Source organism: Perna viridis, chromosome 7 (assembly GCF_037379345.1).
Source record: "Perna viridis isolate PV_CMFRI_1.1 ecotype Kerala chromosome 7, ASM3737934v1, whole genome shotgun sequence".
Taxonomy (NCBI): domain Eukaryota; kingdom Metazoa; phylum Mollusca; class Bivalvia; order Mytilida; family Mytilidae; genus Perna; species Perna viridis.
The window spans coordinates 46773116-46799988 of NC_142451.1; the positions used below are offsets into that span (position 1 = coordinate 46773116).

At 33.6% G+C, this 26873-nt stretch overlaps 3 protein-coding genes across 7 annotated transcripts in view; 2 read left to right on the forward strand and 1 right to left on the reverse strand.

The window, feature by feature from the left end:
- LOC148612979 (protein unc-80 homolog) overlaps nucleotides 1-6720 on the reverse strand; it is a 66401-nt gene extending 59681 nt beyond the window's left edge. For all 4 annotated transcript variants that reach the window (XM_088594924.1, XM_088594923.1, XM_088594922.1 and 1 more), the window contains exons 1-3: nucleotides 6484-6720; nucleotides 4555-4603; nucleotides 3831-3993 (exon numbers count right to left, since the gene is read on the reverse strand). In XM_088594924.1, the coding sequence (XP_088451050.1) occupies nucleotides 3831-3993; nucleotides 4555-4603; nucleotides 6484-6575 (304 nt within the window). In that variant the 5' untranslated portion in view covers nucleotides 6576-6720. The remainder of the gene's footprint in view (nucleotides 1-3830; nucleotides 3994-4554; nucleotides 4604-6483) is intronic.
- A 52-nt stretch (nucleotides 6721-6772) lies between these two features.
- Nucleotides 6773-15604, forward strand: LOC148612980 (26S proteasome non-ATPase regulatory subunit 5-like). Of its 2 annotated transcripts, none has more exons than XM_088594926.1 (8): nucleotides 6773-6970; nucleotides 8283-8427; nucleotides 8891-9023; nucleotides 9490-9593; nucleotides 10466-10718; nucleotides 11945-12133; nucleotides 13193-13302; nucleotides 15136-15604. In XM_088594926.1, the coding sequence occupies exons 1-8, from the start codon at nucleotides 6798-6800 to the stop codon at nucleotides 15529-15531; spliced, it is 1503 nt and encodes a 500-aa protein (XP_088451052.1). In that variant the 5' UTR covers nucleotides 6773-6797; the 3' UTR covers nucleotides 15532-15604. The 2 variants fall into 2 exon arrangements, with proteins under 2 accessions (XP_088451052.1, XP_088451053.1); XM_088594927.1 differs by having other exon boundaries at nucleotides 6957-7043.
- Nucleotides 15605-17438: 1834 nt separating this feature from the next.
- Nucleotides 17439-26520, forward strand: LOC148612981 (dipeptidyl peptidase 2-like). Its single transcript, XM_088594928.1, has 13 exons — nucleotides 17439-17518; nucleotides 18154-18318; nucleotides 18873-19012; nucleotides 19657-19820; nucleotides 20537-20672; nucleotides 21192-21273; nucleotides 21524-21690; nucleotides 23070-23130; nucleotides 23422-23543; nucleotides 24193-24349; nucleotides 24530-24594; nucleotides 25068-25138; nucleotides 26156-26520. Exons 1-13 carry the CDS (start codon nucleotides 17503-17505, stop codon nucleotides 26253-26255), a joined length of 1446 nt encoding a protein of 481 aa, XP_088451054.1. The 5' UTR covers nucleotides 17439-17502; the 3' UTR covers nucleotides 26256-26520.
- The last annotated feature ends 353 nt before the right edge of the window (nucleotides 26521-26873 follow it).

The following is a 26873-nucleotide window of genomic DNA, read 5'->3' on the forward strand; positions in this document are numbered from 1 at the left end:
TCATCGCCTGAATATGGCTGAAATATTGCTGCTCTGACGCTAAACCCCAACAAACAAACAAACATATTCTCTGTAAGAATCAGGCAGTGGGTGAACCATGGTGAAAAAAAAAAACACACAAGTCTTTCCATGAAATCTTATTCAAAATATAATCTGAAATGTAGAAATGGCATTCATTCCTTTTTTAAGTTTCATTAATATAAGTTTAAGTGTCAGTAAGAGGTACAAAGAGTAATCAAGGGAACCAAGGCTACAGCGGCAATCAAAAGAATGCAATCCAGGGACAAAGACCAGACATGGAAAACAGACATACACAACAAAGAACATAAAGCAACTAAAATCATACATACAAAGTAACAAAAGTAAATGAGCAACTCGGACTCCACTAAAAACTGGGAGCATGGACCAGGTGCACCGGTAGGGTAAGCGTCCTCTGCTTTTCTAGAAACACCCGCCGAGTTGCTCATAAAAAGTCAAGTCCAGGGTAGACAAATGAGGAAAGGAAAGCTATGACCTGTTGAATAAATCAGTTTTCATGGTGTTGATGGATACACCATAACGATCCACGAGTTCATGATGACGACCATAAAACTTCTGTAGTGATGACTTCAATCTTGTAGCAACATAACCCTGTTCCAGAAGCCTATTTGTTAGAGTTCTAGCGCGATACGAAAAGTCTGCGTAGTTTCGGCAAGCTCTGGCATAACGTATGAGTTGTGATATGAACACCATACGCAGGGATGTTGCCACAGATGAAAGGAAAGTTGACAATTCTGAATGAAAAGTCATCACATTTGTCGTAAAGTTTGGTCAATAGTTTACCTTTACCATCGATTTCTAAGTGTAGGTCAAGATATGAGGCTGACTTCACAGTGTCTGTAGTATCCTTTATCTCAAGTTCTTTTGGGTAGATGCGATGTATCAAATCCCCGAAATTAGGATTGTTTAAAGATAACACGTCATCTATATAGCGGAAACTGAGATTGAAGGATCTAGCTAACCAATATTCTTTCTTTCTGATCAGATAAGCTATAAAGTCAGCCTCATAAGAGTGAAGGAATAGGTCAGTTAGTAAAGGGGCACAATTTGTTCCCATTGGAATGCCGACCGTTTGTTGAAAAACACGTCCACCACACTGGACAAATATGTTGTCGATTAAAAATTCCAGCATTTTGTAAACATCTTCCTCTGTATATTTGGAAGATGATTTGGAATAATTTCTTACAAAGTATGAGGAATCTCTACCAAGAACTATATATTTGTATCTAGGTGTACCATCTTTTTTGGAAAAACAACGATGTATAATGTTTTTAAGTCGGGATTTTAACTGAGTATGGGGAATAGAAGTATACAGTGTTGAAAAATCATAGGTTTTAATGCTATTATATACAGATAATAGTCTTGAACTGATTGTCTCCAAAAGATCTTTCGAATTTTTCAGGATCCACATTGAATTTATACCACTACGGGAGTAACAAGTGTTGTGGTAGTACTGTAGACCCTCTTTGACAGTGGTGAGTATAGAAGTTAAAAGTTTTGAAAGAGGTTTGGTGGTATGAAACGTTGTTTGTATGGATTCTTATGAAGTTTAGGAATCCAGTACATAGACGGTAAATCACAATCATCGTCCTTGGTACAAAGACCAAAAGAGGGTAGTACAGATTTATGGTTTTCCACAATCTCTTCTTTGGAAAGAGTGGTAGCAGTGTAGGTCTTATCACTGCTATTATTTTCTATGTCTACCTCTGATAATAAACATTGGATATAAAACGTTTTGCAGACAAAAACAATGTTGTTTTGGGCTTTGTCTGCTGGTACGACAACATACTTTTCATGTATAGTAGACAATGTTTTTGCTACATCGGGGTCTTTGAAAACTGATGTAGCCTTGGCACTCATTGACCTACTTAAAACTTTCATTCGTTTCAAAATTGAAGACCTCACGGCCTTCAACCACTCTCACAGAGAATCAATGTCTTCTTGTTCTCGTTTTATCCATTTTCTTGCATAGTCCTCGACGGCATCCATAAAAACTTTCAAGTTATAATTCCAATTTATGGAGCGTGGTTCACGGTACTTGGGACCTTTAGAAAGGATATTACACAGAGATTCGTTTTCGATAATGGTTAAATCTCCCGTAACGACGTGACCAGAAGGACCATATTTGGAGATGTTTTGCAAGAACAGTCAGGTGGTTTAGCCTTGAAGTCCTCAATCTCGAGGTTCTGCAATAGCCTTTTATAATTGAAAATTTTGGATGCGATGGGTGAAGTATAGGAATATGAAATAATTGGTATGGATTTGTCTTTGAAGTATGGGGGAATTTTATTGGTAATGTTTTTGTGATAGAGGATGTTAGCCAAATTAATTGCATCTATACCTTTGTTGACAAACGGTAGTGGAAGAAATGATCGTTTTTCTTCATCTTGACTTTTCACACAAACTGGTTTAAGGAGTCTGTGGAAACCAATATCCAAAATGATGGCAACAAGTCTGTATAATGATGAGGTGGGGTCAGAAGTATCAAGACTTGTTTTGTAAAGGGAGTGTAGTAGAGTGAGAGGTATAGAATAAAGTTTGGTTCTAATGTGATGAAGTCCAAGAGGTTTTTGTATGAAAGGAAAGAGACCATCTATGGAGACATCATGTAACTTAGGTGACGTATAGTGGCGATGGCCATGACTCCTTTCCCGTCTTGGATTTTTGTCAAATAAATTCATCACATTTATGTTATTGTTATATTGGCTTGAAAGGTTTCCTTTACTTTTGATGTTGTCATTGCATCCGTAAGGTATTGCAGTACCTAGTCTGCGTATCCAGTACTCCTCTCTTTCCCTACGATAGTTTTTACTTAGAACAGGACTGTTCGTAGGATGGTAATTTTTTTCTAAAATACGAACTTTTATGGAGAGGATTGAATGATCTTTTTGATTAAAGTGTTTATAAATTGTCGGGAATTTGGTGGTGTTAATTCCCGAACGATGACCGCATATATTTCATTATCAAAGGAAGATGACTCACTTTCCCCCTATCATTCTGTTGTAACTTTGAACTCACTTTTCTGTATCCTCTAAAACTACTAAAAGTAATATACTGTCAATTCTTCTTCAGTAGATCATCAACTATGTTCCCATATTGTCATATTTGTGTGCTTTTTTTCTGAACATGATTCAATTACTCTTTCAATTTCCAATTTTGCCTGATTTTTACAAAGGAGTAAATTCACTAACTCTTGTTTCAGGCCTACTATTTTCACAAAATTTCAACTTACAATTTGAAATTTTCTAATTGCCTTTTTTAAAGCTAAAATATTATCTGAATACTAATATACAGAAAATACAAGCTATTGGGTCATAATTTAGTCACAAGGTGGGTACAAAACACTACTTCCACAAAGTTTTCAAGGAATTTTCACAACAATGAGAGGATTAGGGGTATATTTTTTAATCCAAAAATATAGAATGCAAGTTATGAACAACACAATCTTTTGTCAGAAGTTGTGAAAGTATAGAAGGCTATTTTTGTAGAAATATCAAAGAGTTTGACAAATGCGCTCTATATTTTCTATGTATAAATGTCTCATTAAATAAGCTGTTTTAACACAATTCGACTTTATTTTCTGATTTTGCTTTATTTTCATCTACAATTTTAGTGAAACACAGGCATTAGCAGCCATGAAACTTTGTTTTTTTTAACGAAGGCATATATTTAAATAGTAAATTATACAATTATCAAATTTATTTGAAACATTTTAGTTTTTGGGGCTGATTTTGACATTTTCTGAACATACTCCTTTCAGCACTTAAGATTTCATCGCATCATTCACAAACCTGTCTGGTTCTGTTTACAGCCAGATAGTAGTGAAGCACATGCATGCATGACATGAGGGAATGCTGCTTGTATGACCTTCCATCTGGAGACACTCTGTATGGCCTCACACAAACTAGGAGAGGTTCCATGAAGGATATTCTGTACAACAACTCTCTCTAATGACTGCAAATAAACATTCATTGATTGATCATAGTTATAAATCCTACGGCAGACGAAATTTCAGGACAAAAACAACTGACAAATCAAACTTGCTCTGCTTTGTAATAGATCTGAATTTTTAATGCGCCAGCCCACAGAAGTGACAGATATCAAGAAGGTATGGCATCCAACTTAAGCATATTATTCTGTCTCCAATTGTCACTCTATTTCCAGTTTGTTGTGTGCTTACCTGAGAAGCAGTGACTATCAATATTAAAATATTTAGTATGACCAAGCTAGGGATCTTAAATCATACCTAGACACTGCTATTTACACAAACTGTTGAGTAAACAAATAAAGAACTCTTTAAAAATAAAATGTTAATGAAAAATTGATGATAATAATTATATAATGCATTGAAAGACATATTGTACATGTAACAAAGTGTACATGTACATGTACAAATGTAGATAGCAGTACCAGTAATACAATTTCTGATGTTAACTTTGCTCAACATTTTTATTGGAAAATTATTTTACAAGTACACTATACCTACACACCTATAAGATACCTATATAAACTTACCACAACAGCTGCTTCACATAGTTTTCCTTTTTTGGGTCTTATAAAAGGACTGAAAAAAAAATTACATTTACATAAGATCATCAGTGTAACATTTCATTTTCAGTATGGTTTGATTTGTCTACAATCATAATAATCAAAGTATGAAATACTTTGTGATTTATTTGTCCTTCTGGGAAATCTTAATTACAAGTAAAGGATTACCTCATCATCTCATTTGCAATCAGTAACACGAAGCCATTTAGACATATTAACAAGTACAAATGTAAATTTTATGAAATGGACTGATTAATTTATAAAGGACATACATTATACTATTGCTTCATGATTCTCCCAAAGTATTTCTCTTTTTCATGCTAACTGTAAATTGTTTCGAGAAGTTTATATATACAAATGTATTATTATACTTCCAGGGCACTGCTTGATATGACTGTAGAGGTCAAACTCTGAATAGTTGGGGCAAGTATGAACACACCATCCAAGCTTGATACAGCTTTGAATTTTGATTGCGATTAGACATTTGACACATGATGAGAATTTGACCACAAATACCTACAGTCACATTTTCCAAAATCAATCCAAAGCTTCCTTCGGAAGTATAGCACCTTGTGGTAAAATTTCCAAGAGATCCATTCCCTTTCACTCAAGTTATTATCCAGACATCCAGCATAAGCTTGTCTCCGGTCCATTCTCAGACCTTAATTTCTAATTAGATTAAGTCACAATCCCAACATTAATCACAGCATTCTTCTTTTGGTGGTATGACACCTTGAGGTACAATTTGAGAGAGATACATACATTGTATACATTAACTTATCAACAAGCAAGCCATTGTGTGGACATCAATAAAATGCATGTTTATACCACCTTTTTGGCCCCTCATTCCTTAATGAATCAAGTTTGAATCCTCAGTAAGTTTTTGTAGGTATATAATTATACCCATCTGTATGTTTTTACTGGAGTTGCATGTTTGTACATGGTGTAATGCTGTGAAAGATTTGTTTTGTCTCCTTTTTGGCCCTGAATTCTAAAATGATTAGGGCCATAATCCTCAAAATTATTAGCAATTTTTGAACCTTATTCAAAATTTAAACAAGATAATCCAAATAATATTCAAGTAATAGCACAAAAACCTGTGTCTACAAACTATGACACAGAAAATGACAGTACCTTACCTTCTACGGCCGCAAATTTGCTTTAAGTTTGGCTGGAAATAAATACTAGTACATTGAAACACACTTATTTAAGTATTGAGTTAAAGTTGGCATCAGAAGCATTTAAGGTGATTTTGTCAATTTACATGAATGAGCAAAAATTGAAAAATGGTATGAAATAACTTTCTGGTGGATACTGGTGGCACAATAAAGGTTTGACTTTGAGTTCCTATCCCAAAAGGATTTCAAACACAATGAACTTAAGGTTGTTAAACAAAATGCATTCCAGTTTCAAAATTTCAATTCTTCATTTTACATTCTGAGTGCTAAGTTACAATGGAATCAAATTAATAAATACAACTTTATGACAAGATAATTCTAAAAAGTATTTGTATAATTGCTTTATTTCCTTTCTGCCAAAAAGTATGATAAAATATGAATTGATTACAATGCGCATACAGTGTAGATACACATTTACATGTAGTATAAACAGAGATTTCAAAAAGGGTTTAAAGGGATTTTTATAAAGATTTTGGATTTTGAGACTTACATGTACAAACCAAACAGAAAAGAATGGGTCATGGTTTGGCGGAAATAGTTTTTTTTCTTGCTGTAATCTGGGAGTGTAAATGTACTTCATTATTGCTTTATCCAATACACAATTCTCACATTGAAGTATAAGTTTTGAAATTAATAGATGAATCAAAACTGGGGATATACTGGGAAAGATAATGTTTGCAATATAAATCACCAGCATTCCACTAATTGATTAACACACCTTGTCTGACGCCAGAAAAATGTTTGGATGGGTAATGGAATTGATTGATCACCATCTGCATCATCTCCAGCGTGATTTTTACGCTTAGGCATCCCACTTGTTGCTTCTTCATTAAATATTTAAGACCATTCTTCTTTAATTTGTCTTGCTGAGAGTTCCTGCAAATCAAAAATGGCGTTTGTCTGGAACCTGCATCGATCGGTTTCAGCAGCTGATTGAAAATTTGACCCCTTACCTTTGCCACTATGTAAACACCCGAGAATATCGAAATATTTTTTGTTTTGGTCCGGCTTTCTCTAGAGTTTTCGTCGAAAATGGCGGCAAATATAGACGTGATTGTTGAGTCTCTGGAAACTACTTCAGACACTCTTTCAACTTTGATAGACCTTAAGGCCGCTTTGTCATCAGTCAGCACGAATAATTTGGAAGGACTTGTAGCAGTACAGTCGGTCAGGCGGATATTTAGCCTGTTTAATACAGAAAACAAGTAATTCATCTATTCAATTTTGCAGAATCATTGTGTCAATGTGTGGCAGGACGACCTACCTGCGTTGTAGTAGGTAGTGATATTTAAATAGCCAATTAATTGACTTTGCTAAAGGATTAATTCTTTACCTGAATCGGTTTGTCACTATTTTGCACTTGTTTATTCTGCTAGCCCTGTGGTATGGATTTCTTCATTGTTCATTGAAGACCAATGGATGGCCTTGGCCTGAAATTTTCATCCCGACAGGGTTGTTGTCTCATTGGCATATATACCATACCTATTCTCGTTGAATCTGGGAATTTGCTTAGTGTCTTGTTTTTGTGCACTCTCTATTTTGTCAATGTATTTCTTTATATATGGGTCCCAGATTGAGCTACATTGTGACATAGTCAGGATGTTTGGTATAATGGAATGAATATATATGTACCTGCTGACATGGACTTACACTTTCTTCTTATGGCTGCAATCAGTGGTTTCATTAAGAACTGGCTACTGTCAAAATGTAGACAGTTCAAAAAGTGGAAATGGACGGTTCAAAATCACAATGGGCCCCATCCCCCTTTGATACATTTTGAAGGTGTAGACGGTCCATTTTCTGTATTAAGCCTGTTCACAGAAAAGATAATGAAAATCATGCTGCAAACATTGCATTTGCTTTGTTCAATTTCTCACAGATATGTTTCTCAAATGTACAATGTTATCTCCTTGTCAATGATAAATCTGATGTTCTTTTCCTCTTTGGTTTTGTCTATGATTTTAATGTATTGTTACTGGTTTATTGTTTTGTATAAGTTGTAAACTGTTGAAACTCAGCCTACTATTGTACAGCATAAGGCTACAAGAAATATTAGATCCTCAGACTTATGGTAATGTACAGGCATGTTGTTTCTCATGCCATAAGGCCTAAAAAAATTCTTTGCTCCTGGTAACCCAACCCTAAGTTTTAATGTGAAAAAACATAAAAAAAATATGGATATTCAGTGTTTACGTCATCACTTTCTTATACTAGAATCGCATTGGTCTCCAATGTTGAGGTTCAAAATTCACTCCCCCCCCCCCCCAAAAAAAAAAAAAAAACTACCTACCAGCCCTAATTTTGAAGGGGGTATTACCAGAAACACAGAATAATTTTTAAGACCTAACTACAGATGAATATTATTGTAACTGTTTATTCAATATATAATGTAGTCAAGTGTATATTAATTGATGAATGTGTGGAGCTATCACTAGACACACGAAAAAAGCGGCTGATGTTTAGCGACTTTTTCAATAAACTACATATGTACATTATATGATATATCTATGTTTTCAGTGAAGTGATAGAGGAATGTTGTAGTATATTAAAGGTTGCTTTACTGGCCTGGTCCCCTGTTAAAGCACTAGAACTGTTCCAGTCTGACTTTGAACTTGGACTACAACACCAATCCACAATTATCCAATGTCTCTGTCTCAGACAGGTACAATGTGTATATAATAAGTTAAAAAGTAGATTGGTTGGAGCTATGGCTGTCATAGGCATGATGCTATGTATTTGACTAAGATTGATATCATGAAATAATTGCTTTAAGATATACTGAATGTTAATAATAGTTTCTATTAATTTTTTGTGTATGGTGTACTTGAAGTAATGTCAAAATATAATGTAGACATTCAGGAGAGGGCCTAGGTCCCCCTTATCTTATGCCTGAAAATTTTTACTGATTATGCAGAAAATCACTACATGTGTATAATAAGCATTTGACAGGCTCACTTTTAGGCTAGTTATCCCTTTCCCAATTTTCAGAATTTCAGAATCCATCACTGTGCATATTCATAATTTGGTTTTAAAGATAAGTTTTCTTCATGAAACTAAAAGTGGAATATGGTTACTTTCATGTATATTTGACACAGCTTTACATTGATATAATGTATTTTTTGCAGTTGGAACTTGTTGGAGAATGTGGAGAAATGAATTGGGAATCAGCCACAGAGGCAATAAAGACAGTTATTAACATGATCAGTAGTCCATCTCTACAGGTGGCTAAGTTGGCTCAAAATGTTATATTCAATATTTGTAAGTAGATTAAGATTTCAGAGAAGGCATTTTAATCATTGGATTCTATTCCATTATTTAGTTTAACATCCCCAATTACATTTTTATTTTCACTGGAAATACAGATGTTTGAATAAGACAAAAGAATACTCTGCATATTAAACTGGTCATTGTATAGAAAACTATTCATCGTGATATAATGTTTATTTTTTCTAATTCTCCTTTTTCTATGAGAGGTCTACTTTTTTTCCTATCTATCTGTCACAAAGATTTACCTACATGTATCAATATATTCTTATTTTATTTTAATGAACTTTATGCATACACTTAAGTGGGTACATCTAGATACAGTACATGTATAAATAACCTAATATGAGTTTTGTATATATGTATGAAAACTTTGAGGTTTCAGTCTCTTTAAACAAGACTTTTCAACACAATATACAATATATTTACATCTGAGTTTTCCTTTACAATTTTATTTCAGGTAAATCAAGCAATGGCATTGACTTGATATATAGTGCACAGTTCAAAACATCCATTGATGAAATTCTGCAAAAAGATGATACTGTTAAGTTCAGATTTTATGAGGTAAAAACTAGTTTCATTGAACGAATGTTTACTGTTTCATATTAAATTAATAAAAATAATAATGTCTATTTCCTGCTACCCTACCTACCTTAGTTTTTGTGTGCCTACCATAAACCTACCATAAACATTGTATGGTCACTTTTGCTCAATCATTGTTCAAGTCAAGATTGTTTCCTCGTTAACTCCATGTAAAATGTTTTTGAAAAATGAAATAATTTCTCTACCTACATACCCATTTTTTTTCTTGCTGGTAGCAGGAAACAAGACTATTATTTTTTTTTTTGGCATAATATGGAAGGATTTATTTTCTATTATCAGTATGCAGTATTAATTTTCTTTGTTGAATTTTGAGTTAATGGCTGTCTCTTGACTTTTTTTACACTTAAAAGAAAATTTACAATTCATTTGGATTTGAAATTCATTATTTTAGCTTGATTGAAGTTTTGTGAAAAAAATATTCATGTATAGGAACTATTTGATAAAGTACAATTCTGTGTTAGCTTCAGGCAATGGGTGGCACATCATTATTTTCAATTTATTCTTATTTTGCCTCAAAGATATTCAAAACATCTGGAAAACAACTGAAAAGCTATTTGAATTTATCCTGAAGCATCTGTGACAGACACATGTAGATATTTTTACTGCTTTTAAAAGGAAAAGGATGTGGGAAAAATAAACCTCACAAACACTTTTATGGTTACCTGTATATTTCTGATGGTTATGATGTATATATACTTGGATAATGCGATAAAATCTTTGCATTCTTCATGTGTCACACCTTTACAGATTTTGCCTGATTCTAAGACATAGAAGTACTTTATGCTTTATCTGCCTACCAGTCACTTAAATAAATCATTATCTTTACCCTTAAGTTATTGGTAAACATCAGCAAGACATCTGAATCAGCCTTACAGAAGACAAACCAAGCAGGACTGTTACAACAATTATTAAATGAGGTCCATAAAGAAGATATTTTGGCCCAGCTGAACTGCCTTGAGTTGTTATCAGATCTTGGAATGGTACAACATGGTATAGTATTCCTGGACCAAAGTGGGGTCATCAAACAACTAGAGACCAGGTTGGCAGAAAGTGCATCTGACCCTATGGGAGGACTGTTGTTGCCAGGTGACACTCAAAGAAACTTGTAGTTGTTCAAACAATTTCATTTCCTCTTTTTGTCCTTTTTTATGTTATAATAAAGTCACTTGACTTGTCTCTATCTAAGGATATTTTTTACAAATATATTCTATCACTGTTTGCTATTTCCTATGACTGATTTTACACAACAAATGCATGCAAGTTCATTTAGACTATACTCGGCGTCACATAAATAACATACTGTTAAAATTTGAATAAAAATATTTTCTACGACTTTATTAACACCTACCGTCGTTTAAATTGTCTTAAATGACTTGCTCATTCGTTTAGCCAAACGGCTTCTCCCTAAACGAGTCGCTTATTAGCTTAAATCATGCGTAACAAATCCTTACGGGAAAATCCCATACTAATATCCGCCACATTGGTTTCTACGGGACGATTTGTTTACAAATGAAATTCGTAAGTTCCCGTCGAACTCCGGTGACAATCGTTTGCTTGATCAACTTCTCGGTATTGTACGTTGTTGGCGTAAAATAAATCCAAGATATCCGAAATAACGCCGAAATGCATTCTGGGTTCTTCAGTTTTTGGACAAACCATTTAAACGTAAACAACATCTCCTAGCAACCCGATCACTGTAAACATGGCCGACTTTTTACAATGTAAATATTGGCACCAAGAATTAAAATCTAACCGGAAGTTAACGATTCAATGTTTAGGGAGAAGCCGTTTGGCTAAACGAATGAGCAAGTCATTTAAGACAATTTAAACAACGGTAGGTGTCAATAAAGTCGTAGAAAATATTTTTATTCAAATTTTAACAGTATGTTATTTATGTGACGCCGAGTATAGATTCCTTAGGTACAACTGTTTAATATTCTTTTTTTTTTATAGCTTATTGCTGTTTTAGGATTTTTCAAAATTTAGGATAACACGTAAAGAAAGCCTAATTTACGCACACTTGAAGTTGCTTTCCGCAATGAGTTTTCTACTTGCCAAACGGAAAGGGAGGGATAATAAACAATTCCCCCCACACCAAAACTGCACTCGCCCTTGGTGATGAGAAAGTGGAATCCTAGAACATTGCTTATCAATAAGTACAAAGATAAGAAAGATGTAATTTCCAGATTTTCCGTTCTCAGCATTAATTTTATTCTTTTTCACATGAATATTTCATCCCTGTATTTAACATAGGAAAAGTTGGATTGTCTCCCTTAGATAACAAAATATCAATTTCATGTTCTTTCTTTCAGGTTTAATTAAATTCTTTGGTGGGGTAGCTCATTTCTATCCGAAGGAAGTCTTAAGTGAAAACAAGACCTTTGTTGATATGGTTCTAAACAATTTGGATTGCAATGACAGAAGTCTATGCAGTATATCTGTACAAACTATCAGCTTTATTGGCAAATCTTCAGAGGGAAAATTAGCCTTAGATAAACTAGGTAAATCAATGAAGATTGTTGTGGGTTAATCTTTGAATTTTGTTACTAATTAACCTGGAAGAGTAATCAAGGGAACCAATGTTATAGCGGTAATCAAAAGAATGTAATCCAGGGACAAAGATCAGATATAGAAAACAGACATACACAACACAGAACACAAAGTAACTAAAATCATACATACATTATTCAAAGAATTCCTTCAAATTTTATCTCATTGAACTTTGTTACATGAAAAAAATATTTTCAGTTCAAATCATTCTTTCAGCTTGATTTATAACACTTTTTAGCTCACCTGGCCAAAGGCCATGTGAGCTATTGCCATCACTTGGCGTCTGTCGTCGTTAACAATTTTTCAAAACTCTTCTCCTCTGATACTACTCGAGCAATTGGAACCAAACTTGGTATGAATGTTCCTTGGAGTATCCTGCATAGAACTAATGTGGGGATGGCAGATGTTACTAAAAATAGAACATAGTAGTTTTTCGCATATATCTCCAAAACCGTTAGGTTTAGCCAATTTTTTTCAATAGCTGAAATGATCCTTATTATTAGGACTGCAAAAGCCTTCAGGCCTAAAAGTTTTCAGACGACTCCTTGTAAGAGTTATTGCCCTGTAAAATGACAGGTTTTTTTCAACTGTTTTCAGCCAATATCTTGTAATATGATAGATAGAAAGAAACTTTCAATTGCTGAAATGATCCTTATGATAAGTCCTACCAAAGCCTTCTTGAGTCAAAATTGTTGGTCAACTTTTTGTTAAATTTATTGCCCATGAAAGACAAAATTCAACAAGGTGAGCGATTCAGGCTCCTTGTAGCCTCTTGTTTACATGTACCATCATGATGTTATATTCTTATAAAAGTAGAAGATAATATTAATTGAAATATAAACTGGAATAGAACTGCTTTAATGTTTATCCTGTATAAAATATGTTCCTAAATGGTAAACAGAAACTTAAAATGTATTGAAAGTTTCTAAGATGATCATTCATGTATTTCCATGACCAGGAAACCTTGTAAAATTTAGTGATTCATGATATGCAGATTTTGACCTTTTCAGGAAATAGATTTATTGATGGATTGCATACTATTGGTAGAATCGTAAAACAAGCTCCTACAGAACTAAGGGAGATAACTCTTCAATCTACAGCAAGCTTGATTTCTGTACCAGTAAGTTTAATCTACCCTGTATATTATGAGCAGAGCCTGTAAATTTTCTACCTGTATCTATTAATTGTGCTTTACTTATTTGTTTACCCATTACATCACAGTTCAGGTTTTACTCAACGCTGTTTTTATGAAGTATGATGACATCGAAAATGAACAGCTGCTATAAATTAAATCATATGGCCATCCTATTATTTTATTCTTTAAAGTATCTCTGAAACAAAAAATTTCAATACAAATTTGAAACAATGGGAGCTCAAGGCCCATACCGGGAGGAGAGGGTAGCAGCACCCCCTATAATATTTTAAATTCCTATGGAAAAGGGTCAAAATCACCCTTTTCTCCGCATTCGCACCCCATAAATTTCTGGCAATGTAATTGCACCCCTTCTGAAAATCGTGGGTACAGGCTTGAGCGTCCCCTCATAGTGACTAATGTTGTACTGTATCAAAAAATGAAGGAAATTCTTTAAAATGAATTTTGTCCCAACTGTAGCTAAAGATACGGAAGGCCAGACTAAGGTATTGTTTTTCAGATGTCTGTGTTGGATTCATTATCCTTGTTAATATTTTTAAGTTAAGTTTTCTGATTCAGTCAGAAAAATTGGAACCACTTCTGCTAGGTCAGTCATATTTGGTATTCAGCCTCATAAGCATCCCATATTTCATGCATATGCACCCACTGTCATGGTCTATTGGCTTCCAATTTTTTTTTTATGGTTTTAGTTTTAAGTTTTCTAATTAAGTCAGTTTAACATGAACTACTCATGCTAGGTCAATGGTAATTAGTGTATAGTTTCATGCGTATGTCCGCAATGTCACTATTAAATATTGAATAACAGTGACCATGTCAGACAGGCGAGGCTTATATTTGTAATAACAGTTTGTTTATAATATGACCATAAAAAAATTGTGATCATATAATGGCATCATGCTGCCGTTTGCAGGGTCAGCATAGTTGTCTTGGTTCCGGAGACAGTTTGATTTCCAGAGAATAACATTGAAGAATAGATGTATGGATCTTTATGATACTATACCACAATGTCATTATGCGTCATACCACAAAAGGGTAGGCTGGTATTGACTTGAACCACTTAGGAGGCAGAATCAAGCATTTTCACTACATCCAGACAATAACTAGACTTTAAGTAAATGGGTCTCATTGTACCACAATGTGCCATATCACAAACAGAGAGACTGTGACTTGAATAAGGGGCCAAAAAGGGGTCAGAAACAAACATTTCCAACCTTTACTATACATGTAAACGATTGAACCTCATTGAAATTGTTCCACAAGGTGCCATATTCCCAAAGAAAGGCTGAGATTGATTTATTGGGGTTGTAACTGGAACCATTTGTGTATGAATGAAACAAAAAGTTCTCTTTTTTTTGTCATCATACAACATGTAAACAAATTTATTTGTCAAAGGTCGGGTAAATAAAAACTTGGTACATTTTAACATTAAAAAATATATGCGCTTTTATGGTTCTGGACTGATAGTGCCAATTGTACATCTTTGTTATACAGCGTTTTATTTCTTGAAATATTCTCCTACATTATATGTACCAAAGCTAGGCATCAAAAGCTACTTATTCTACTAGCTTTATTAATAAAATATTCTGACAATGATGAAGAAACAGGTGATTATTTGGAAGACTTGTTATAGGTCACAAGATGAGGAAATTCTTGTGTAGAAAATTTCATTTATTTAATTTATATAACATTAAAAAAAAATCTTTTATTGATCATCTACAATGCAGTATATGTGTAACGTTATGTAAATTTTCATCTAAAAAATTACTTCAACTTTTAAAATAAATGATTGTACATTTTTAGGTTTCTGAACAGACCTCCGAACTTTGCCAGTTGACAGAAAATTGGTTCAATCACCTTGATACCAACATGTTACAGATCATCATGTCCATCGCGAAGCAACCATTTCCAGAATTAAGACTCAGTGCACATGGACTGCTGTCTGCACTAGCAGTGTTACCATGGGGACAGAAAAAATTATGTGAATTCCCTGGTTTTAATGAATATTTATTGGATAGGTCAACCGAAAAGGCTAAAGAAGGGAAGGAATCCAAATTTGAAATTGTTCGAACATTAGCTGAAAGCCCAACTACACAAGATATATTTGGTCAGCCATACTTTGTGCAGTTAAAAGCATACTTTTTACAAGGAGCATTTTATGTTCAGACTGAGAGTCAGGTGGCCTTTGAAGGAGATTAGTGTTGCTTGTCTTAAATTACAAAAATAATTGAAATTAAATGATTATAAAAATTAAACAAGTACTTCCTGAAAATTTGTCTTTTATCTGGTTAAAGGTATGAAAATAGATATATATTAGCCTTACAACCAATCAAGTGCTAGTTCTTTAATATCTTCAGTTCAGTGATTGAAACAAAACTAAATAAGAAAACAGGTCAAAATGCGACCTTAAATTTAAGTGGCATATAAAAAAAAACTAAAATAATTAATTCTTACACATATTTAAATGAATTTAGAACTGTCTGTCTGTAAGCAAAGGTAGAAATAGTATGATTTCTAAATAAGAGAAAATCCTTGGACAAGACAACAGAAACACTGTAAGGACAGAACACAAGAAAAACAAACTAAAACATGAGATAAAAAAAACCATTGTTAGAAACCCCACTTAAAAAAAAACAGATTGCATTCAGGTGAGCAGTTCCTGTTTCCCAATGAAAGAGTAAAGACATATATTATCATTATATTGGAAATGGCCTTTGTTCATCTATTTTTAAACACATTTGAGAGGTAGATTATTATTCTGACTCTATGAAAGGAAATTATTGCAGGTAATTTTCTAGTTTTGAAAACCTTTTCCATGATTATTTACTGTTTTAGTGTCAGTCTCTGTAAGAATTAGGTAGTAAGTGAAACTTGGTATGAAAAAACCCACCACTTTGAAATTGTAATTTGACTATTTGTACTATCAGAATCAAGGAAATAGAAGATTTGCGATATCATGCTGGACCATTGAGTTATAGTTTCATTGGATTGCACTGAAAATGAACATTTTAAGGGCAGATAACTCTATCAAAAACCTCATTTTTCTACCTCTATATTGCAAAAATTTCTGAGCAATTCCTGTGATGCAAAGATCAAATGATGTTCTTTTCAAATTGAGAAAGTATCATTGAGTTAAATTATACTGTCAGATAAGTGGGTTTTTGACATGAATGTTTTAGGTTTTCGCCATTTTGCCTGATTCTTACAAATACTTAATTGTTGATTCTGAGTTTTCTGCTATGAGCAATGTACATTTGGAGAACAAGCATTTACAAAAATTTAACTTTATAAGATCAGAACAACTGCTTAAGTTAAAATAAAGTGCTTATATTCAGATGACTGAGTTTTCACACATTTTGTATTTTTGGCCTTTCTAATATATTTAAGATCTTTCAGGTCTGTTTAGTTATAAATAATTACATTTATTGTGCATATCATTAAATTACACTAATATCATTGAATAATTGGCTTTATTCATGATGTTTAAAGAATTTTTGTTGACTTGATAAAAAACATCTTTGAGCTATTTATACAGGCCACACCCATAATTATGTGGACTACTTTTATTGATCACTGTGTATTGCTTATTTTCAAATAAGAGGAACATATGAAATGGAATTATTAGCATGAAATGTTTCATTTTTTATGTTTCAGCAGCATTTTAAAGCATTGATCGCATGCACATTTGGACGTGAACTTCATTTAGAATGTGCTACGTTCAATGCCAATGAAATATCAAAAATGAAACATACAATTCTGAACGAAAAAAAAATTCTGATTGAATGACATTTGATTTAGTTGACATTACAATAAAATTTGCTACAGCCCTAATTAAGCATTTTAGAAATATATGAAGCTTTTTGGAAATAAGTTTGTTTTTTAATCTACCACTATCTCAGAAGTTTATAGAAAAAAAAGTTTGATATTTTGTCTAAATTTTTATCACATAAGGAAAATTACTGAATTCATTTCATGCTTCCTTTTGATATATCTTGGGTTTTTTTTTTTTTTTTTTTTTTTTTTTGGTTTTTTTTTTACATCTTCAATAAAAATGATAAAACTTAATCAAATTTAATATATTAACTTAAAAGCATCCCTTTGTTGAACCTCTATCAAACATGTCATGTTACCAGGCATGTGACTGATGATCACATGATATAAATAAGGAAAATGGCGGCTTCCATACTATAGTCGGCGTCACATAAATAACATACTGTTAAAATTTGAATAAAAATATTTTCTACGACTTTATTGACACCTACCGTCGTTTAAATTGTCTTAAATGACTTGCTCATTCGTTTAGCCAAACGGCTTCTCCCTAAACATTGAATCGTTAAATTCCGGTCAGATTTTAATTCTAGGTGGCAATATTTACATTGTAAAAAGTCGGCCATGTTTACAGTGATCGGGTTGCTAGGAGATGTTGTTTACGTTTAAATGGTTTGTCCAAAAACCGAAGTACCCAGAATGCAATTCGGCGTTATTTCGGATATCTCGGATTTATTTTACGCGAACAACGTATAATACCGAGAAGTTGATCAAGCAGACGATTGTCACCGGAGTTCGACGGGAACTTACGCACTTCGTTTGTAAACAAATCGTCCCGTAAAAACCAACATGGCGGATATTAGTATGGGATTTTCCCGTAAGGATTTGTTACGCATGATTTAAGCTAATAAGCGACTTGTTTTTGAGAAGCTGTTTGGCTAAACGAATGAGCAAGTCATTTAAGACAATTTAAACGAAGGTTGGTGTCAATAAAGTCGTAGAAAATATTTTTATTCAAATTTTAACAGTATGTTATTTATGTGACGCCGAGTATAGTCCGAATTGTTAGCGGCATATCTAAATTGATTTGTCTTTTGACTATAGTTTCAGGCCAAAACGTGCCACCGTTTAAGGAGTTGTATTTTGATCAATATGTTGACCATTTCAACTTTCTTTCTTTCGGACAGCAGACTTTTAAACAACGGATTCTTATTCAAGGTAATAGATTTTTTTACTTTCATGCTTTGCTCTACTTGTATGTCGTGGTAAAAAAAAACTAACGAATGTTAAGCTTTTGATCTGCTTTGTGAAAGGTATGCACCAGCAATTGTAGAGACTCAATTTGCGGATTATTGTTATTTAAACCGACCAATAGAAATTTAAGGTCTGTGACAGTATCTGTTGTATATTGACATAAAAGAGTACAAATAGAAACATAACAAGAAAATAAAATTGAACAGGCAATAAGCAAGCCATGGCCTGGGATCCTACAGAGTTTGTTTCAATCATTCTAATGGACGTATATATACATCATCATTATGATATGCATCAATCCATAATAGGTATACATGTTATTTTGTGGTACCACAAAGATTAAGATTTATCAAGATTTATCAACATCTAGTCAATAAGCTTACCATAAAATCATTGAATCAAATTAAGTTACAGCAAACATGTAGAAATAAATTTAATTTAGCTCTTCTTACACTGCACATGGGTCCACATTCTACTAATTAAAACCACAATACAAAAAAAATCTAAACTTCTTCCAGATAAATGGTGGAAGGCAGGAAGTGGCCCCATATTTTTCTACACGGGAAATGAAGGATCGATTGAATCTTTTTGGGACAACACTGGATTTGTTTTTGATATTGCACCCGAATTCGGAGCTTTAGTTATATTTGCTGAACACGTAAGATTATAACATAAATTTTAACTCCAAGTGTTAGCGATATTTCAGCTTGAATCTGATTTAGAGTGTTAGACATTTCGTTTCATTCATGATTATCAGCATAGTCGAATTTTATTCAATTGTAAACTTTAAAGTATTGTTTAAGCCATTTACTACAAAGATCTAGATCTCAACTGGGGCTACTAGCGTTGATACTTTCTATGTCATCATGACGTCAGAGGGGTAGTGGAAACATCATGCATATCAAAAATCTTATTAATATGTAGTGCAGCTTCACATAATTAGGCAGAATAGCTGCAGCAAATTTGAAATATAAACCAATTAAGACTTCCATCATGCTGTAGAAATAGTTCTATTTACAATGCTACTAAGAATATTAAACTCTGTCATTTCGAACATATCCAAGTAACTATTATTGTTGTTGTCACTTCTGTCGCTTAAAAGTAGAATTAAGTTGACTTACAACATATATCTAGACCGACATGCGTCGGTGTTCTTGTCAAAACTTTCATCCCAGGCATGCAATCTTTCCATTACAATTGTTTTCGATTTTTAGATGCTTATACTCCTGAAAATCCCTCCAACTTAAGATTTGTTTCATTCTAATACCATGTGTCTTATGCGATTTCTTTATTCAATTATAGAGATTTTATGGAAAATCTTTACCATTTGGAAAAGACAGCTTCGATAAAAAATACATAGGTTTGTTAAATATAGAGCAAGCACTGGCGGACTATGCTGTTTTATTAACTTATTGGAAGGAACACAGAAACGCTACAAAGTCTCCTGTAGTAGCCTTTGGTGGAAGGTAAATATATTTTCAACGGACAAAATGGGCCAAAATGTGTTCCATACATTTTAGTATGGTCTTTTACATGTCATTGTTATAGCCGTCATGTTACATTACAGGTTTTAAAGTGGATCTCTTTTTCATACAAATTTTGATCTTTAAACCCAGCGTATTTTTAGACTGTAGGGAGGGGTCTAATTTATTAAATTCTCTATTTATAGTGACGATAGGATGTTTTTAAATCGAATCGCAGTACATTTAACAGCGATTCTGTGTTTAGCTAAGCACGGGGCACAGGGACGGTACGTCAGTCAACATACTGACGAGTGTTCAAAATTTATACTGTTTTTAGAAAACAGAGGACGCTTACCCTACCGGTGCACCTGGTCTATGCTCCCAGTTTTTAGTGGAGTCCGAGTTGCTCATTTGCTTTTTTTACTTTGTATGTATGATTTTAGTTACTTCATGTTCTTTGTTGTGTATGTCTGTTTTCCATGTCTGATCTTTGTCCCTGGATTACATTCTTTTGATTACCGCTATAACCTTGCTTCCCTTGATTACTCTTTTTAACTATTATGCACCCAATTTAGCAAACAGCCAGACAATACAAACTCCTGTGTTAAACCTCATAAACAATAAGGAGCACACAAGTAATATATTGTACTCGTGTAGTGAATTGACCCATCTTTGAAAGTAAACAATGAAAATAGTACTTAAATATGTGTCTGTTACAGCTATGGAGGTATGTTAACAGCCTATATGAGATACAAATACCCCGGTGTTCTTGCTGGTGGTATAGCATCCAGTGCACCTATCTATCTTCTAGATCCGAAGTTTGATAAATCGTTCTTCTGGAAAACTGTTACAAAAGTAAGCCTATATCACTACTGACACCAAGGAGTTTTGTTGTAACTTAGACCAAAGCCCTGAAAGGGCAAGACATTTGTTTCAAAATGTTTACACCAAGTATGTTTCTTGCCCCTGTGAACTCGATCTTCGGTTAAACACCATTCTGTTTAGAATAAATTTGATTAGGTTACCCACATAAAAGAAGGGAATGAAAAAGACATGGATGTTTAAAATTGTATTAAATTGGGTACGATTGATATGCTGGAATGTATTGAATGCATAGTTTCAGATCCTAATTTGGATGTGATTATTTTTTTTATAATTGTATTTGCATATTGTTTGAGGTGTGTGCCGTCAGGACGAAACCCGTTTTTTGCAAATATAAGTCAACATTACTTAGCTTTGTGTATTTACCGGTTACAAGGTACATTCATCCTAATTAAGTTGGCAGATTGTTTTTAGATGTTTTAGTCTGAGGACTGTCGACTTCTTTGTTAGCCGACTACATCAGTTGCGTAATTTGTTCTGTGTGTACTTTAGGATTTCAATGATGTATCGCCACATTGTGTCAACCAGGCCAGAACTGCATTCATGAAAATGAATACCAGCGCTCTTGCTGGAGGTAAGTTTGTGTACAAACAAAATTAACTGGTTCTTCCATTTGCTATAGAAACTACCACATATGTCCTAATCACTCGTTTACACATTAACATGAAGTGTATGTACTTTACTACATGTGAAAAGAGAACTAAAATCGTCTTATCCGTATGTAATTTGTGTTATAGTGCAGTAGTTTTCTTTCAGACTTGAAACCCAATTTATATTATATATTATAACAGGATACATCATAATGTTATTTTTCGCTATTTCAGACCTGAGTACGATTTCCAAGAAGTTCCGTCTTTGCAAGGATATGACAAGCTTAGGAGACTTTCGTCACCTATTGCTGTGGATACGGAATGCGTTTGGGTTTCTTGCAATGATGGATTATCCATATCCTACTAATTTTATGGGGGAACTCCCTGCTTATCCAGTTAAAGTGAGTCGTGATGAGTCCCAGTTATCCACGTCCTACTAATGTTATGGTGAATCCACCTTATCATACTTATAATTTTCTTTCTTCTGAGAGTATGAATTTGATTATGTATTTTATAAGGAGTGCTAGTATCGTTAATTTAATCCAGAACTTTTCCGGCAATCCTTTTTTGTTATTAGACTGATCACTATTGCCACAAGTCTCTGAGTATAGTCGACATCCTGCTCTTTAAATATAACACTATATTCTTATTAAAACCAAGAGGTTCTCATTAACAATAAGATGGTTCATAAGACCCCTTTTATGTTGAACTTGTGCAATTCAATAGACATTTAAATGAAGTCATTACTATTAGTTCCAAATTTTTGTTAAATTCCAGTACACAATGAATTTAGAACATTTAAATGATCTTCAGTCCCGGTGACATTGTTGTTTTTTTTTCAAAAGTACCCCATCGTCTTTTTATTGAGAAAATATGTGTCATTTTTTTTAATTGAGAAATTTGAAATAACGGTAAAAAACCTTCAGTTTGTAGTTCAAATCATAACTCTTTTAGATGATAATGAGGAAATTAGTGTAATTTTATGCAGAGGCACATATTCAATACTAAAACTTAAATTGGGAAATAATTTATCATATTTGGGATAATATTTGAGCCTTATTTTTGACAAGTTGGGAAACTTTCATTAGGGGAAACAAACTTTTTTTAGGTAATTTACACAGGAGCTTGCTCCCACTTTCAAATATACAACCCCACTAGTGTATAACTTATAAACTAGTCACAGGGACTTGAGGTCATGAGTTAGATTCATTAAATGAGCAAAAATTGTACTAAAATGCTGTTTTAACTATTTTTTACATTTTACTCACCCATGACCATAGACTAAAAACCGTGGTATGGTCATGGATAGTAAAATGTAAAAAAATAATTAAAACAGCATTTTAGTACAATTTTTGCTGATTTAATGAATCTAACTCACGATCTCAAGTCCCTGTGATACTACTGGGCTGCATATTTGATAGGAGGAGCAAGGCCCTGTGGTAATTTATGGCTAGCAATATCACTGTGTCGTCAGTTTTTTTTTCTAAAAGAGAGACTTTTCTCAGTGACAATTTTAAAAAAATCTCCCTGTATGTATTACTATATTCCGAAAACAACTAACCATAATGGAAGTGGGAGGCTAAGCCTATAAAAACTGTTCCATCGGAAATGTGTGCACCAAGTCGGGACCATTCATATTTACGGGTTGTCATACTGACTTCCCTGTTGACTATTCCTTTTGAAATTTGCCTATTATAGAGTTTATTAGTTTGGTAATTTTGTTATTACCCTTTATTTGATTTATAGACTGTCATACCATCTCCATGACTTTTTTTGACAGGCAGCGTGTCGACCTTTAATGTCAGAAACTGATGCTGTACTTGGTCTTGCTAAAGCTGCAGGTACAATTGATAAAATCTCAAATTCTAAAAGTTACTGTATTTGTCTGATTAAACTTGTCCCTCTGCATGATAATCTGTTTTTGTGCCTTCTTATACAAGATTTGATATTTTCAAAGTTGTCAAAGTACTGGAATGAAACAGTTTCGACTGTAACCTGTGTTTAGAAGTGCTTTTCTCTGAATGATCATATTTTTTGTTCGTAATCTGGCCATTGATATTTACATTAAAATGTAACAAACCAGCACACATACAGTCATACATACAGAAGATAAAAAATTGTTTATTTTTAAGGTTTATTTTACAATGGCACCTCTGGGTCTTTGAAATGTTTTGACATTTTTGATGAGTATGTTGAATGTGCAGATCCCACTGGATGCGGGACTGGGTCAGATGGTATGGCATGGGATTATCAGGTAGGCAACATGTAGTATATTGCTCATCCAATCCAAAATGTCCAAAACTACTTGGACACATGTAAGCTTTCTCTTTGTTGAACAGTGACCTGTCTATGCCGAACCCTAAAAAATCCGAAAACCTGTCTAAACCAGAGATTCGTTACAGTCACTTCAGATTATTTTGAATGTGTTTTGCACCTTGATGAAATGAACACCTATCTTACGGAATCCATTTTACAATCTAATAGAGATTTGGTTTAGTGTTTCCCTGTGTACGAATATTGCAACCCATAATGTAAGATCTGTACAATACATAAGTGTATTGAGTTGAGATTGTTATATGTGTTATGGACCACTAACAAAGGATTGGTAAGACTTTTATTTTAATAAGCACGTTCCTCAAACCACAGATGCTCTTTATACTAGTATACCCTTAGTTAACTCTATATACTAGTATACCCTTAGTTAACTCTATAATTTTTCCATTTGCGGCTACTTTAGGAGTCCAGAATTGCTGGAAATATATATTTTTTTCACTTTTACCAGTAAAAATACCACACAGACTTTAAAGCGAATCATATCATATTTTATAACATGGTAAAATAAAAAGAAAGGCTCGTTTGCCATTGGAAGATTTATATCTTTTTTAGAACTTTCAATGTTTCAGGCGTGTACTGAAATTCGTCTGCCTACAGGAACAGATGGAATTACTGATATGTTTCCAGTCCTACCCTTCACGGACGAAATGAGACAGAAATACTGCCTAAAACGATGGGGCGTAACACCAAGAGATTACTGGGGAAATGTGCAACTTATCAATATGGGTAGATTTAGCTGATAAGTACTTTTTGTCATTGATGAATAGTTAAGTGGCCTTAAGTGAAATTCACTTGGATAAATAGTGTTTTGAGGGATTAATATCCAATGTGATGGACACTATGTGTTAAAAAAAAACTTGAGATTTTTATAGTATTTATAAAATTATAATTCTGTTTTCTCCATAGATTTGATTGGTGCAAGCAACATAGTATTTGCCAATGGTAACTTAGATCCATGGACAGGAGGAGGGGTAAGTCTGAGGGTGATGTGCTGCTGAAACTCTAGGCAATGCATGAAAATCATCTCAATGTTGATTTTATGAATAGTAAAATCGTTTGAAGTTCATAGAATATAGAAGTATCAAAAAATGAAAATAATTAGCAGTTATATTGTATATGATATTGACTTTGGGGTTTTATCTTATCAATGTTCATGTAGATATCATACCACAAGGAAAATGCTTCCTGTAGGCTTATCTTGGATAAAATCTACTAGGAAGCTATAGAGTCTGACTTATAGACTATTTATACGAAATTCATGTATCTTAGCCGAAATGATAAAAAGTTTTACATATCATCATCATCATCATCATCATCATTATTATTATTATTATCATTATTTGAAGTTGTCTTATATTTCTAGTATGACTGGAGCTACAAAATGTATGTCAACTGCATGTATGTTTTTTTTTATTTTTTATTTTGTTTTTGTTTTTGTTTTCAGGTACATAAAAGTAGTAACCCCACAATTACACCACTCTTGGTCGAAGGTGGGGCACATCATTTAGATCTGAGGTAAAGCTACTTAATTTCTATTGCTTATAATGTCCTCAGATATAAACTGGTCATTTACATGTTCTTCATTGGGATAATTGTACTACCAGTTCATTAGTTCATGTTCACACTTTACAATTTCTTAGATATAACTACCATACTACATGTAAACTCATTAACATGGAAAGAGTAATCAAGGGAACCAAGGTTATAGCAGTAATCAAAAGAATGTAATCCAGGGACAAGGACCAGACATGGAAAACAGACATACACAACAAAGAACATAAAGTAACTAAAATCATTCATACAAAGTAACAAAAGCATGAATGAGCAACTGGGACTCAACTAAAAACTGGGAGCATGAACCAGGTGCACGGGTAGGGTAAGCCTCCTCTGCTTTTCTAGAAACACCCGCCGAGTTGCTCATAAAAAGTCAAGTCCGGGGTAGACAAACGAGGAAAGGAAAACTATGACCCATTGAATAAATCAGATTTCATGGTGCAGATGGATACACCATAACGATCCACGAGTTCATGATGACGACCATAAAACTTCTGTATTGATGACTTCTATCTTGTAGCAACATAACCCTGTTCCAGAAGCCTATTTGTTACAGTTCTTGCGCGATACAAAAAGTATGCATAGTTTCGGGAAAGTCAGACAATTGGTATTTTTTAAGAAATCGGAGCAAGACATCTAAGAAATAAAGCTGAGTTCTGTACAGATTTCCATTGTAGATTGCCAATCTCTGAACAGCGTCTTACGTTCCGAACTCAATATAGTAAAGGAAAACGAACGTCTGACGCGGCGTGCAGCTTAGTAGATTTCACAAACCCCATATGAATTTTTTGGTAGTTAAATCTTTATTTGTTTGAAAAGTTTAAATATGCCGATTACTCTGTAAGCACAGGGTCAAAATTGTTTTCGACAAAGAGAAGAGAAAATTAACAGTATATGATTTCATCTAATCTTTAAGAATGCAGATATTTGATGGACTAAGTGACTTTTTGTTAAAGCATGTATTTTCTTTAAATTCAGAGGATCAAATCCAATGGATCCTGAAAGTGTAAAGCAGGCAAGACTGACAGAAAAACAACAGATTTCTAGGTGGATTTCTGAATGGAAACAAAAAATGTAGAACAAGAGACTCTGACATCACAAATAAACATTCAAAGTTTTTTTAGACTGCATGGTACAGTACAATATTAGATATTTATATAGAACTGTAAAATACCAGAGGTTTTTTTGAAAGGAGAATACATCTTTTGGAGCTAACAAAACCAGCTTTAGAGTTGAATAAAAGCTCATGAACCGCTCAAATGGGCGCAACTACCCATAAATACATTTGTGGCTTTCCAAAATAATGTGACCTACAATCGAATAATAAAAAAGTAACAGATTTATATTTGTTTTTATTTATTTATTTATTTTTTTATTTTTTTTTTTGAAAATGGCATTGGTCTCGTGGTAGCCAATTGAGTTCGATACCCGACCCTGTGACGCCACAGATATTAAAAGTTATAAAGAAGATTGAGTGACGACTGCTTGGCTCGGAGTCAGAACAATGCTCAAGTGTGGTGAAACGCCTACCTGCTGACTTTTGCTTCTGTTAGCTATCACAATAAACATCCTGCTGAGCAATTCAGACAACTGCAATCAGACTCTGTACGATTGGTCAATAGTTCTGTTTCTGAAATGCATGAAAAATGATATGCCACGTAAAACCATAATCAATCAATCAAAATTTTCAAAACCT

Coding starts and splice junctions, on each gene's coding strand:
- LOC148612980 (XM_088594926.1), top strand. CDS start 6,798: ATGGCGGCAAATATAGACGTGATTGTTGAGTCTCTGGAAACTACTTCA. Junction 6,971..8,282: donor CTGTTTAATACAGAAAACAA/GTAATTCATCTA, acceptor CTATGTTTTCAG/TGAAGTGATAGAGGAATGTT. Junction 13,303..15,135: donor CAAGCTTGATTTCTGTACCA/GTAAGTTTAATC, acceptor GTACATTTTTAG/GTTTCTGAACAGACCTCCGA.
- LOC148612981 (XM_088594928.1), top strand. Junction 24,350..24,529: donor TGTGCAACTTATCAATATGG/GTAGATTTAGCT, acceptor TTTTCTCCATAG/ATTTGATTGGTGCAAGCAAC. Junction 24,595..25,067: donor ATCCATGGACAGGAGGAGGG/GTAAGTCTGAGG, acceptor TTTTGTTTTCAG/GTACATAAAAGTAGTAACCC.